General features: G+C 46.6%; 1 protein-coding gene across 1 annotated transcript; it reads left to right on the top strand.

Annotated features, from left to right (window-relative positions):
• The first annotated feature begins 5837 nt into the window (after positions 1 to 5837).
• LOC140896891 (uncharacterized) lies at positions 5838 to 7528 on the top strand. The gene is made up of 2 exons (XM_073308976.1): positions 5838 to 6327; positions 6916 to 7528. Exons 1-2 carry the CDS (start codon positions 5925 to 5927, stop codon positions 7431 to 7433), a joined length of 921 nt encoding a protein of 306 aa, XP_073165077.1. The 5' UTR covers positions 5838 to 5924; the 3' UTR covers positions 7434 to 7528.
• The last annotated feature ends 6808 nt before the right edge of the window (positions 7529 to 14336 follow it).

Raw genomic sequence — 14336 nt, 5'->3', positions numbered from 1 at the left:
AGAGGGAGGGAAAACTAGAATTGTAACTACTAGCATAGAGAGGCGTTGGGAGCTCTGATGCATGTTCACAGAGGGAAAGGCATGTTCAGGTCTGCCTGGCCTGTTTGGAAGTGGAAAGAAAAGGCTTCTTTCTAGATTTGCACAACAGGGTTTCACCATGGCTTATAAGTAATAATAATCATAGAATCATAGAATATCAGGGTTGGAAGGGACCCCAGAAGGTCATCTAGTCCAACCCCCTGCTCAAAGCAGGGCCAATTCCCAGTTAAATCATCCCAGCCAGGGCTTTGTCAAGCCTGACCTTAAAAACCTCTAAGGAAGGAGATTCTACCACCTCCCTAGGTAACGCATTCCAGTGTTTCACCACCCTCTTAGTGAAAAAGTTTTTCCTAATATCCAATCTAAACCTCCCCCACTGCAACTTGAGACCATAATCATAATCATAATCATACCTAGCTCTTTTATATAGCGCTTTTCACCAGTAGGTCTCAAAGCAATTCACAATCTTTAGTGTATTTATCCTCACAACAGCCCTGGGAGGTAGGGAAGTGCTATTGTCCCCATTGTACAGACGGGGAACTGAGGCACAGAGAGACCTAGGTAACTTGCCCAGGCAGCACGGATAAGATTTTGGATTTGTCAAATGTCAGTGTGTCTAGTATTTAAAGCAGGGGATTGTGAGTTAGGACTCTTGGAGTCTATCCCAGTCTCTGCTATTGATTAGCTGTGTGACTTTGGGCAAGTCACTTAACTTCCCTGTGCCTCAGTTTGCCTATCCTTAAAATGGGGCTAATGATTATCTTGCTCACAAAACTGATTTGGGAATAATTAAATCCTTCTATAGCTCTCCCAGACCTTCAGTGAAAAGTCTAATTATTAGATTCAACACCTGTCATTTAAAAATGACATCAACATACATTATTACAGCAGGAAACACCATGGTTTATCAGCAAATATACAAATGAACAAATAAAGCAAAATATGCATGTATGCCCTATGCTGATTCAGCTGATGTGCATACTGATTTACCAAGAATCAGAGGCTTATTAACGTCATTTTGTTTGATATGATAAATCTATGAGAAGTGGTTGAGGCTCTGATGGCACAAATATCTCGTAAGTACTCTCTTCTTGTGCAGTAAATTGATATTGTACATGCCTGAGAAATACCATGTGGTTGCCAGAATATTTACGGACTTTGTTTTATTTTAGTCACGCAATTGTAAGACTAATGTAGGAGATTTCTATCTTCTAAAGCTAGATGACAGGTTAAAAGATCATTAGTTTTGACCTAAACAAAGGATGAGCCAAGCAGGATTTTTAGGATATGGACCCATCTTTTTGTTCTGTTTTTGTACAGCACCTAGCACCGTGGGGTCCTGGTCCATGACTGGAGCTCCTAGGTGCTAGCACAATAAATAATAATAAATCAATTAATTAAGTACATAACAGCAAATATATCACATTTTACCAGCTGAACCCGACACATTTACCTGTTTCATTAAAGGGTTAAATAATATCGGTACCAGGTAACTTACAGTGGTCCTAACCTACAATTATTTATTGAATAGGAGTTATATTAATGGAATACAAGTTAAAATATAATAGAAACATAATATTTTAGTACTATATAACATAAAATTATATATGAGATGGGGCCATTTATTTTTACGTATCATTCCCTGTATAAAATATAACACAGTGAGACTCAAATGTAAACCAGAAAAGATGCCTTTAAGGCAAGATTTAAAAGGCCCAATTCAGACCAGTGTTCTCCTGATGGAGTTACATCTGGTCTGAATTTGGCCCAGTGAGTGTAAATTATATAGTTTGTTCATGGGGATTATAATAAAGACACAACTGAGTAAAGAGGACACAACACCGTAGACTTTAGTGCCAGTGATGAATTTGGCCCATTGAGTGAAATCCTGACCCCACTTAAGTCAATGGCAAAACTACTGACTTAAATGGAACCAGAATTTCTGCCATTATGTGCAGTAGCTGGAAGAATAAACTAAATGTCAGGCGTACTTTCTCGTCTGAGTAGAAGTATGTTTTGCGTGTACCTGAAGCCCCTTTGTTCCCACCATCTGTGCCTTGCTGCCTGTGTATTGCAGGGACATACTCTATGCCCTCTTTTACTCCTTTATGCCAGCTAACCAGGGAATAACCCTAAATGGAACATGATCTGAAGTTTGTTAATAGATTCATCTTCACTGGCTGAAAGTTCCATCCTGGAGCTCACATGGGTGAATGGGTCCAATGTCCATGCTCTATGCAGGACCACTCCAGAAGACAGACAGGAAAGGAGAGCAGATAACAGCCCTCATTTTATCCTCTACTTTCTCTAGCAAGGTTAGGCTAAATTCAGTGTTTGCCCCTACTCAGCTTAAGGCCTACAACTGTCAGGGAAGAAGGGTAAAGGACCGTGTATATCAGAAACTGTACTTAAAATAATGTGGCACATAATCATTCAGTTCCCACATAGCCAAGTTCAAGCAGGAGAGTCACTAGGGGATTTGCTCACATTGCACTGCAAAGTGTTGTCTGAATTTTAATATGTTGTTTGTATCACCAAATTCTGCTCTCAGTTACACCCATGCTGCCCCATTGACCTGGAGCCACACGGCATAAGACAGGGCAGTCTGGTGCATAGCAATCATCTTATTTTAACAATGAAACCCAGTCTGACTCCTTTGCTGTGGCTATTTTCACACCAGAATGGGACTGGTTTCCCCCAGCTTTTGAGTAAAAGCTTTTGGATCAAGAGCCGTACAATGGAGACAATTGCAAAATACTACACTGAGGAAGGAAAAATCAAATGCATAACTACAATATGGGGAATAACTGGCTAGGCAGTAAGCAAATAGGATATGTGGGTTATAGTGGATCACAAATTGAATACAAGCCACCAATGTGATGCAGCTGAAAAAAAGACTAATATCATTCTGGGGTGTATTAACAGAAATGTTGAATGTCAGAGAGGGAAGGTAATTGTCCTGCTCTACTCTGTACTGGTGAGGTCTCAGTGAGAGTACTGTGTCCAGTTTTGGGCACTGTACTTTAAGAAAGATGTGGACAAACTGGAGAGTCCAGAGGAGACCAACAAAAATGATAAAAGTTTTAGAAACCAGCCTATGAGAAAATGTTAAAAGAACTATGTTTAGTCTTGAGAAAAGAATACTGATTGGGGACCTGATAACAGTCTTCAAATATGATAACGGCTGTTATAAAGAGGATGATGATCTATTGTTTTCCATGCCCACTGAAGGTAGAACAAGAAGCAATCAGCTTAATTTGCAGCAAGAGAGATTTAGGTTTGAAACTTTCTAACTATAAGGACACTTAAACTCTGGAATAGGCTTCCAAGGGAGGTTGTGGAATCCCCGTCATTGGAGGTTTCTAAAAACAGGTTAGACAAACACTTGTCAAGGATGGTGTAGGTTTACTTGTTTCTGCCTCAGTTCAGGGGGCTGGACTAGATGACCTCCCAAGGTCCCTTCCAGCCCTACATTTCTATGATTCTATGAAAAGTGATTTTGTAAAAACACATTTAAATGTTCAGGAATACAAATCCCATGACTTCCAGTAGCAGGGTGAATGCTCTAGCTTTTCCCGTCTAGATACCTGCGTTCAGAACATATTTGGATCTCAGGTGACACTACTTTGTTAGGTTTCAGAGTAGCAGCCGTGTTAGTCTGTATCTGCAAAAAGAAAAAGAGGACTTGTGGCACCTTAGAGACTAACAAATTTATTTGAGCATAAGCTTTCGTGAGCTACAGCTCACTTCATCGGATGCATTCAGTGGAAAATACTTTGTTAGTTTCCATGTACTCTCTAGTGGGCACTTATCTGTATCACAAAACCATCACCACACAGTTCAGGATCATTCAAGACAACTTACAGTCTCCAGTCAAGGAAAGTCCGGGACTGACGTATTCTATCTGGAGTGCTATACATGAGGATTGAGATGCAGCGAAAGAACATATGCCTGCAGTGCCAGGATCTGCCCAGAGGCAGGGCCTCATGCTACCTTCTGCAACTCAACGTGGAGGGTAGCAATAGGCACTTGCAAGTCCCCCCAAGCCTATGTGTAGGGACAGTAGCTATTCCTCTATCCTCCCCACTGGTCCCAGATGCTACAATGCCTCCACTGATGCCGATCTGTGCAGAAAGGGGCTCCCTAGAACTCAGGGAGCAGGGTGAATGAGAAGCTGTGTAGTAGCTGCTCTCTAGAGCATCTTCCCCTCACATCTGAGTTATATTGATACCTCATCATGAAATGCTGAATGCTTACCTCCCAGGTACACCACCTTACAGAAAGGACAAATTCTGTTTCACTCTATGCATGCTATGTCTCGCTCATTATGACAGCTCAAGAGTAGCATAGTCATTCATGATGCTAAAAGGCCTTTGCCTTCTTGTTACTATAGCCCCTCTAGATAAATTATAATTAGGGACTGGTTTTGAGAGTATTAACCATAAAATATTGCTGGCAAGGGGTAGAAAATACACTGAAATTGCATTATACACCTAAACCCAATATTCAGCTTGGCTAGTGACACACAAAGTTGGTCACATACAGAGCAGGTCTAGCCCTGAGCCGAATCACTGGAAAGGATGTGGTTATGAGGAATACACACACACACAACATCAACCCAGATCCTATCCTGGACTGAGCAACCCCTCCAGGCTCAGCTCAGTACCCGCCTGGTCTCCAGGCAAGAAACAGCAACCACAATGAACTACCCTTGGAAGCTCATGGAGCCAGACAACTTCCAAAACATCCTTGCAGGTAACTCCTCTTCACTAGAACATTGAGAGGCCATTGAATAGAACAAGGACTCTCAGCCCGAGGATTCCCATCTTAGTGGGACAGGGATCCTTATTACATGAAGTGATCCTGGAATGCAAAAACAGGTGCTAGGATAGAAACAGTTGAAAACCACTGGAGTAGAAGATCTACTAAGCTCATTAGCCACAGCCATTGACACTCTGGCACTGAAGGGTCCAATCCTAGTACCTCCTGCAGATCTCCATGGATCTTTGATCACCTGTAGCAAAAAAACTGGGAGGGAAGAAATCTTGAGCCTCAGTTGTGGAAAACCCAACCGGACACAGACAGGCTCCAGAAGGAATTCTTTAATGGACACCATTAAAAACACCAGCATTTACTGTTTGCTGTAGATAAATGCACTGTGTGTTTGAGGTAATTCCCATCTGAACAAACAGAATATAACAAATCCCTAGACCAGTGCTCCAACCCACTATATCCTCCTCATGAAAATTCTCTCCTAGAAGCTCAGTTCTTCATTCTGCTCTATTCTACCCAGGCCTCTATACCATCCTCCTCACTGTAGTGTCTGCGTGCCTTCAATGATGCCCACACAAAGCCCTGGTCTACACTAGGACGTTAGGTCGAATTTAGCAGCGTTAAATCGATGTAAACCTGCACCCGTCCACACAATGAAGCTCTTTATTTCGACTTAAAGGGCTCTTAAAATCGATTTCCTTACTCCACCCCTGACAAGTGGATTAGCGCTTAAATCGACGTTGCCGGCTCGAATTTGGGGTACTGTGGACACAATTCGGTGGTATTGGCCTCCGGGAGCTATCCCAGAGTGCTCCATTATGACCGCTCTGGACAGCACTCTCAACTCAGATGCACTGGCCAGGTAGACAGGAAAAGAACCGCGAGCTTTTGAATCTCATTTCCTGTTTGGCCAGCGTGGCAAGCTGCAGGTGACCATGCAGAGCTCATCAGCACAGGTGACCATGATGGAGTCCCAGAATCGCAAAAGAGCTCCAGCATGGACCGAATGGGAGGTACGGGATCTGATCACTGTTTGGGGAGAGGAATCCGTGCTATCAGAACTCCGTTCCAGTTTTCGAAATGCCAAAACCTTTGTCAAAATCTCCCAGGGCATGAAGGACAGAGGCCATAACAGGGACCCGAAGCAGTGCCGCGTGAAACTGAAGGAGCTGAGGCAAGCCTACCAGAAAACCAGAGAGGCGAACAGCCACTCTGGGTCAGAGCCCCAAACATGCCGCTTCTATGATGAGCTTCATGCCATTTTAGGGGGTTCAGCCACCACTACCCCAGCCGTGTTGTTTGACTCCTTCAATGGAGATGGAGGCAATACGGAAGCAGGTTTTGGGGACGAAGAAGATGATGATGAGGAGGAGGTTGTAGATAGCTCACAGCAAGCAAGCGGAGAAACCGGTTTTCCTGACAGCCAGGAACTGTTTCTCACCCTAGACCTGGAGCCAGTATCCCCCGAACCCACCCAAGGCTGCCTCCTGGACCCAGCAGGCGGAGAAGGGACCTCTGGTGAGTGTACCTTTTAAAATACTATACATGGTTTAAAAGCAAGCATGTGAAAGGATTACTTTGCCCTGGCATTTGCGGTTCTCCTAGATGTAGTCCTAAAGCCTTTGCAAAAGGTTTCTGGGGAGGGCAGCCTTATTGCGTCCTTCATGGTAGGACACTTTACCACTCCAGGCCAGTAACACGTACTCGGGAATCATTGTAGAACAAAGCATTGCAGTGTATGTTTGCTGGCATTCAAACAACATCCGTTCTTTATCTCTCTGTGTTATCCTCAGGAGAATGAGATATAATTCATGGTCACCTGGTTGAAATAGAGTGCTTTTCTTCAGGGGACACTCAGAGGAGCCCATTCCTGCTGGGCTGTTTGCCTGTGGCTAAACAGAAATGTTCCCCGCTGTTAGCCACAGGGAGGGGGGAAGGTTGAGGGGGTAGTCACGCGGTGGGAGGAGGCAAAATGCGACCTTGTAACGAAAGCACATGTGCTATGTATGTAATGTTAACAGCAAGGTTTACCCTGAAAGAGTGTAGCCACTGTTTTATAAAATGTGTCTTTTTAAATACCGCTGTCCCTTTTTTTTTCTCCACCTGCTGCATGTGTTTCAATGATCACAGGATCTTCTCCTTCCCAGAGGCTAGTGAAGCTTAGAAAGAAAAAAAAACGCACTCGCGATGAAATGTTCTCCGAGCTCATGCTGTCCTCCCACACTGACAGAGCACAGACGAATGCGTGGAGGCAAATAATGTCAGAGTGCAGGAAAGCACAAAATGACCGGGAGGAGAGGTGGCGGGCTGAAGAGAGTAAGTGGCGGGCTGAAGACAGGGCTGAAGCTCAAATGTGGCGGCAGCGTGATGAGAGGAGGCAGGATTCAATGCTGAGGCTGCTGCAGGACCAAACCAGTATGCTCCAGTGTATGGTTGAGCTGCAGCAAAGGCAGCTGGAGCACAGACTGCCACTGCTGCCCCTCTGTAACCAACCGCCCTCCTCCCCAAGTTCCATAGCCTCCACACCCAGACGCACAAGAACGCGGTGGGGGGGCCTCCGGCCAACCAGCCACTCCACCACAGAGGATTGCCCAAAAAAAAAGAAGGCTGTCATCCAATAAATTTTAAAGTTGTAAACTTTTAAAGTGCTGTGCTTAAAGTGCTGTGTGGCATTTTCCTTCCCTCCTCCACCACCCCTCCTGGGCTACCTTGGTAGTCATCCCCCTATTTGTGTGATGAATGAATAAAGAATGCATGAATGTGAAGCAACAATGACTTTATTGCCTCTGCAAGCGGTGATTGAAGGGAGGAGGGGCGGGTGGTTAGCTTACGGGGAAGTAGAGTGAACCAAGGGGCGGGGGGTTTCATCAAGGAGAAACAAACAGAACTTTCACACCGTAGCCTGGCCAGTCATGAAACTTTTCAGAGTAACAGCCGTGTTAGTCTGTATTCGCAAAAAGAAAAGGAGTACTTGTGGCACCTTAGAGACTAACCAATTTATTTGAGCATGAGCTTTCGTGAGCTACAGCTCACTTCATCGGATGCATGTCGTGGAAACTGTAGCAGACTTTATATATACACAGAGAATATGAAAAAATACCTCCTCCCACCCCACTGTCCAGCTGGTAATAGCTTATCTAAAGTGATCATCAGGTGGGCCATTTCCAGCACAAATCCAGGTTTTCTCACCCTCCACCCCCCCACACAAATTCACTCTCCTGCTGGTGATAGCCCATCCAAAGTGACAACTCTTTACACAATGTGCATGATAATAAAGTTGGGCCATTTCCTGCACAAATCCAGGTTCTCTCACCCCCTCACCCCCCTCCCAAAAACCACACACACAAACTCACTATCCTGCTGGTAATAGCTCATCCAAAGTGACCATTCTCCCTACAATGTGCATAATTAAGGTGGGCCATTTCTAGCACAAATCCAGGTTTTCTCACATACCCCTCACCCCCATACACACACAAACTCACTTCCTGCTGGTAATAGCTCATCCAAACTGACCACTCTCCAAGTTTAAATCCAAGTTAAACCAGAAACTGGTTTTCAAAGCTTCTCTGATGCGTACCGCGCCCTCCTGTGCTCTTCTAACCGCCCTGGTGTCTGGCTGCGCGTAACCAGCAGCCAGGCGATTTGCCTCAACCTCCCACCCCACCATAAACATCTCCCCCTTACTCTCACAGATATTGTGGAGCACACAGCAAGCAGTAATAACAGTGGGAATATTGGTTTCGCTGAGGTCTAAGCGAGTCAGTAAACTGCGCCAGCGCGCCTTTAAACGTCCAAATGCACATTCTACCACCATTCTGCACTTGCTCAGCCTGTAGTTGAACAGCTCCTGACTACTGTCCAGGCTGCCTGTGTACGGCTTCATGAGCCATGGCATTAAGGGGTAGGCTGGGTCCCCAAAGATACATATAGGCATTTCAACATCCCCAACAGTTATTTTCTGGTCTGGGAATAAAGTCCCTTCCTGCAGCTTTTGAAACAGACCAGAGTTCCTGAAGATGCGAGCATCATGCACCTTTCCCGGCCATTCCACGTTGATGTTGGTGAAATGTCCCTTGTGATCCACCAGAGCTTGCAGCACTATCGAAAAGTACCCCTTGTGGTTTATGTACTCGGCGGCTTGGTGCTCCGGTGCCAAGATAGGGATATGGGTTCCGTCTATAGCCCCACCACAGTTAGGGAATCCCATTGCAGCGAAGCCATCCACTATGACCTGCACATTTCCCAGGGTCACTACCCTTGATATCAGCAGATCTTTGAGTGCGTGGGCTACTTGCATCACAGCAGCCCCCACAGTAGATTTGCCCACTCCAAATTGATTCCCAACTGACCGGTAGCTGTCTGGCGTTGCAAGCTTCCACAGGGCTATCGCCACTCGCTTCTCAACTGTGAGGGCTGCTCTCATCTTGGTATTCATGCGCCTCAGGGCAGGGGAAAGCAAGTCACAAAGTTCCATGAAAGTGCCCTTACGCATGTGAAAGTTTCGCAGCCACTGGGAATCGTCCCAGACCTGCAACACTATGCGGTCCCACCAGTCTGTGCTTGTTTCCCGAGCCCAGAATCGGCGTTCCACAGCATGAACCTGCCCCATTAGCACCATGATGCATGCATTGGCAGGGCCCATGCTTTGAGAGAAATCTGTGTCCATGTCCTGATCACTCACGTGACCGCACTGACGTCGCCTCCTCGCCCGGTATCGCTTTGCCAGGTTCTGGTGCTGCATATACTGCTGGATAATGCGTGTGGTGTTTAATGCGCTCCTAATTGCCAAAGTGAGCTGAGCGGCCTCCATGCTTGCCTTGGTATGGCGTCCGCACAGAAAAAAGGCGCGGAACGATTGTCTGCCGTTGCTCTGACGGAGGGAGGGGCGACTGACGACACGGCTTTCAGGGTTGGCTTCAGGGAGCTAAAATCAACAAAGTGGGTGTCTTTACATCAAGGAGTATTTCAGGCAGGACTTCACGGAGGGTTCCAATAAGAAATGGTGCACCTAAGTTATCATTCTTATTGGAACAAGGAGGTTAGCCTGGCCTCTGATTGATACATGGCTAGATTTACCTCGCTGCACCTTCTCTGTGAGTGACTGCAGTGTGACCTAGAGGAATGAGTCCCCTAGACAGGGGAGGAGGCAAATGAGTACAAAACAAATCTGGTCTATTTCTTGTTTTGACCCACTCCATCTATCTTTTACATCTTTGGCTGGCAGCAGACGGTGCAGAAGGACTGCATGCCATCCACATCTCATGGCTGCTCGGCAGAAGATGGTACAGTACGACTGCTAGCCATCCTCATCTCTTGCCTGCCTGGCAGAAGATGGTACAATACGACTACTAGCAATCCTCATCTCTTGCCTGCCTGGTAGAAGATGGTACAGTACGACTGCTAGCAGTCCGTATCGCCTGCCCGCTCACCATAAGACGGTTCAATAGGACTGACTGCAGGACTAAAGAGAATGACCTGGTCAAGTCACTCCAAATTTAGTCCCTGCGCCCATGTCTGCCCAGGCGCTCCCAGCCGACGTGGCCAGGAGCACCTCGGACACGACGAGGACGACTACCAATCGTATTGCACCGTCTGCTGCCAGAAGGCAATGGGTTGCTGCTACGGTGCAGCAAAGCCGTACCGCGTCTGCCAGCACCCAGGAGACATAGGGTGACGGTTACCTGAGCGGGCTCCATGCTTGCCGTGGTATGGCGTCTGCACAGGTAACTCAGGAAAAAAGGCGCGAAATGATTGTCTGCCCTTGCTTTCACGGAGGGAGGGAGGGAACGGGGGCCTGACGATACGTACCCAGAACCACCCGCGACAATGTTTTAGCCCCATCAGAGTGCTCCATTGTGACTGCTCTGGACAGCACTCTCAGATGTCCGATTGTTTGCCATTGCTCTGACGCTGGGAGGGGCGCTTACAGGGTTGGCTTCAGGGAGCTAAAATCAACAAAGGGGGTGGCTTTACATCAAGGAGTATTTCAGGCAGGACTTCACGGAGGGTTCCAATAAGAAATGGTGCACCTAAGTTATTGTCCTTATTGGAACAAGAAGGTTGGCCTGGCCTCTGATTGATACATGGCTAGATTTACCTCGCTGCACCTTCTCTGTAAGTGACTGCAGTGTGATCTAGAAGAATGAGTCCCCTAGACAGAGGAGGGGGGGAAGCAAATGAGTACAAAACAAATCTGGTCTATTTCTTGTTTTGATCCACTCCATCTATCTTTTACATCTTTGGCTGGCAGCAGACGGTGCAGAAGGACTGCATGCCATCCACATCTCATGGCTGCTCGGCAGAAGATGGTACAGTACGACTGCTAGCAGTCCGTATCGCCTGCCCGCTCACCATAAGACGGTTCAATAGGACTGACTGCAGGACTAAAGAGAATGACCTGGTCAAGTCACTCCAAATTTAGTCCCTGCGCCCATGTCTGCCCAGGCGCTCCTGATCGACCTCACAGAGGCGACCAGGAGCACCTCAGACATGACGATGACGGCTACCAGTCGTACTGTACCGTCTGCTGCCACAAGGCAAGGGGTTGCTGCTACTGTGTAGCAATGCCGTACCGCGTCTGCCAGCACCCAGGAGACATAGGGTGACGGTTACCTGAGCGGGCTCCATGCTTGCCGTGGTATGGCGTCTGCACAGGTAACTCAGGAAAAAAGGCGCGAAATGATTGTCTGCCCTTGCTTTCACAGAGGGAGGGAGGGAACGGGGGCCTGACGATATGTACCCAGAACCACCCGCGACAATGTTTTAGCCCCATCAGGCATTGGGATCTCAACCCAGAATTCCAATGGGCAGCGGAGACTGCGGGAACTGTGGGATAGCTACCCACAGTGCAACGCTCCGGAAGTCGACTCTAGCCTCGGTACTGTGGAAGCGCTCCGCCGAGTTAATGCACTTAATGCACTTAGAGCATTTTCTGTGGGGACACACACACTCGAATATATAAAACCGATTTCTAAAAAACCGACTTCTATAAATTCGACCTTATTCCGTAGTGTAGACATACCCAAAGTGAATTTATAATTAAATGTAAGCAGAGTCAGGATGAGCTCCACCCTGACATCTGGTGGTGAGGTGTGGCAAGTTGTGGAAAAGAACTTCAGGGGCCGATCTCATTTGCATAGGCACACCCACCCCACCTAGAATGAGGCCATAGCTGCCCAAGTGGTCACTTTGGCTGCTGTGGGACCCCAGTGTCTCTGTTATTGGGGCAGGAAGAATAAATTGTTATTACCCTGATTATGGGAACTGTGCTTGGAACTGTACTTGGCCTTTTGTTATGATGGAGGGACTCACCATCAACTAAGAAGCACTCGCTAGGCAAGGGTCATGGGTTCCAAAACTCTGTGAATGGAGAGAGGCTTAAGACAGGTATTAGTACCTGGTGGTGTGGGCCTGAAACGCCAATTGCACCTCTGTCTCTCTCCACTGTGGAATGTCAGAGTTAATTTTGGGTCTATTAAGAGTCTTGCTACAGGTACTGTGCTGAACTGACTTTGGCCTTATGGTGCACCAGCACTAAGGCTCCCACTACTATGAGCTGAAACCACTGAGAGTTGAAATCACTGAGCACTGTGTCAAGTAGTGGGGAGCCGGAAGATCTAGAGTGCAGTGATGCTGTTCATGGATAGGCTGGCAGAGCGTTCATGAGACGGCGAGCTGTGCAGAGCGGAGCTGTTCGTGAGATGGTGGGGCGGGGCAGGGCGGAGCGGAGCAGAGCCGAGCCCTGTGGGGCAGTCAGCTTCAGGACACGTAAGGTGCCCCTTACCTCTTTCCCCCACACACAGGCACATTTTAGCCAGACTGGGCAGTAACACTCTGCAGATGAACTTTTGAACTCTGGGGCTGGACTTTTTGGACTTTGGGTGATTTGTGGATTGCTGGACTCAAGAGACATTTGGGTTCTGGGACTCAAGAACCTGAGGGAAAGGATGTGGCCCAATTTGCTGGGGTGGGTTTTTGCTCATGGTTTGGTTAATGAACACTAGTTGTGGTGTTTCCCCAATTTAATGCTGATGTCGTTTACCTCATGTTATTAAAGATTCTCTGCTACACCGAGACTCTGTGCTTGCGAGAGGGGAAGTATTGCCTCTTTGAGGCACCCACAGGGTGTGTAAGATTTTCCCAGGTCACTGGGTGGGGGCTCGAGCCAGTTTTGCATTTGCCTTGATGAGAGGGAACCCCTGTGTACTGAATCCGGCCCTTGCTGCTATCAACTTGGCCTGGCAGAAGGGTTACATAAATAATTATCATAATAATGATGAGGATGATCTCTGTTCTCCCTTCTATTGATTTCCCAGTGCATGTCCTTCTAATGGTCTGTCTTTTAGATTATAAGCTCTTTGGGGCAAGGACTGCCTTTATTTTGTGTCTTGTACTGCACTGAACAAGTAGTAAATAATAAATGTATTAGAGCTAAATGAATAATGATGGATCATCAATAATCCAGCAAATGGAAATAGTGTTGTATGGTAAACGGGTGGGAGTGTCCAATTCATACCAAACAGGTGGAGGGTTCATAAAGCCCTTTAAGAGGCCAGTCCAACAACTCTTCCAAACCATTTCAGTTTGTACAGGCATTTCAGTATGGAGGGAGTGGGGGGTGAAATGAGGGGCAAACAGAGAAAGGGAGAAAAGGAGGGGAGAATTATGGAATATTTTGAATGGCTGAAATCATTGCATGCTGTTGATACCAGCAAACTTGAGCCAGGAATTTAAAAATAAACTTCTGACGTGAAAACAAGATCTTAAAAAACGCCAGCAGCCCAGCCAGCTGGACTCTATATCCAATGCCAACTCTTCTTCGCCGACAGTTATACTGCCAGTTATAACTCCTGTGCACTTCAGCACATGCCATCTCTGTTCAGCGCAGGGATACTGCTGTGATGCCAAGTACATAGATTGGGTACTACTGTACCCCATTAGCTAGTACCCGACCCCCCATTCATTGTTTCTGAAAGGCGTGCAGGCCAGTCATTGACAAAGCAAAGAGCGCATGACAAGAGTGAGGATAATGACATCTCTGTAAAAGAGGATACACCTGAATAAAACACAGTGTGTGATTCCTCCAGCAGAGACAATATTCAGTGCTTGGTGCAGGCCTCACGCAGGTTTACAACCCAACGTGGTTTCATTCATGTCATGGAGCAGCCCTTCTGGAGACAGCATAAATATTCAATCCTTCTTATTACAGGAGTGCTCTTGGGACAGCTTTTTGCATGTTTTTAGGCCCCCATCTGAAACTTTAGACCTCTAGATCTTTAACCGCATTTCAGGAGTTGATCCAGGAGCCAGGTGGAACAGAAGGTTGAATTTCTAAGATATATATACAATTTTGACTGAAAAAGATTTTAAGAAAACAACCCTGATGAAAATATAGTACAGAGATTTGGAGAAAGGTCTGGATGAGTGGGTTTCTACATGGGAAAGAGGATATACATCTTCAATTTGTATAGCTCATACAAAAAAATTGTATAAATTATTGTAGAGATGGCATTTGACTCCAGTTA

The sequence above is a fragment of the Lepidochelys kempii genome, chromosome 13 (assembly GCF_965140265.1).
Source record: "Lepidochelys kempii isolate rLepKem1 chromosome 13, rLepKem1.hap2, whole genome shotgun sequence".
Lineage (NCBI taxonomy): Eukaryota > Metazoa > Chordata > Testudines > Cheloniidae > Lepidochelys > Lepidochelys kempii.
This window is presented reverse-complemented; position numbering and strand designations above follow the sequence as displayed.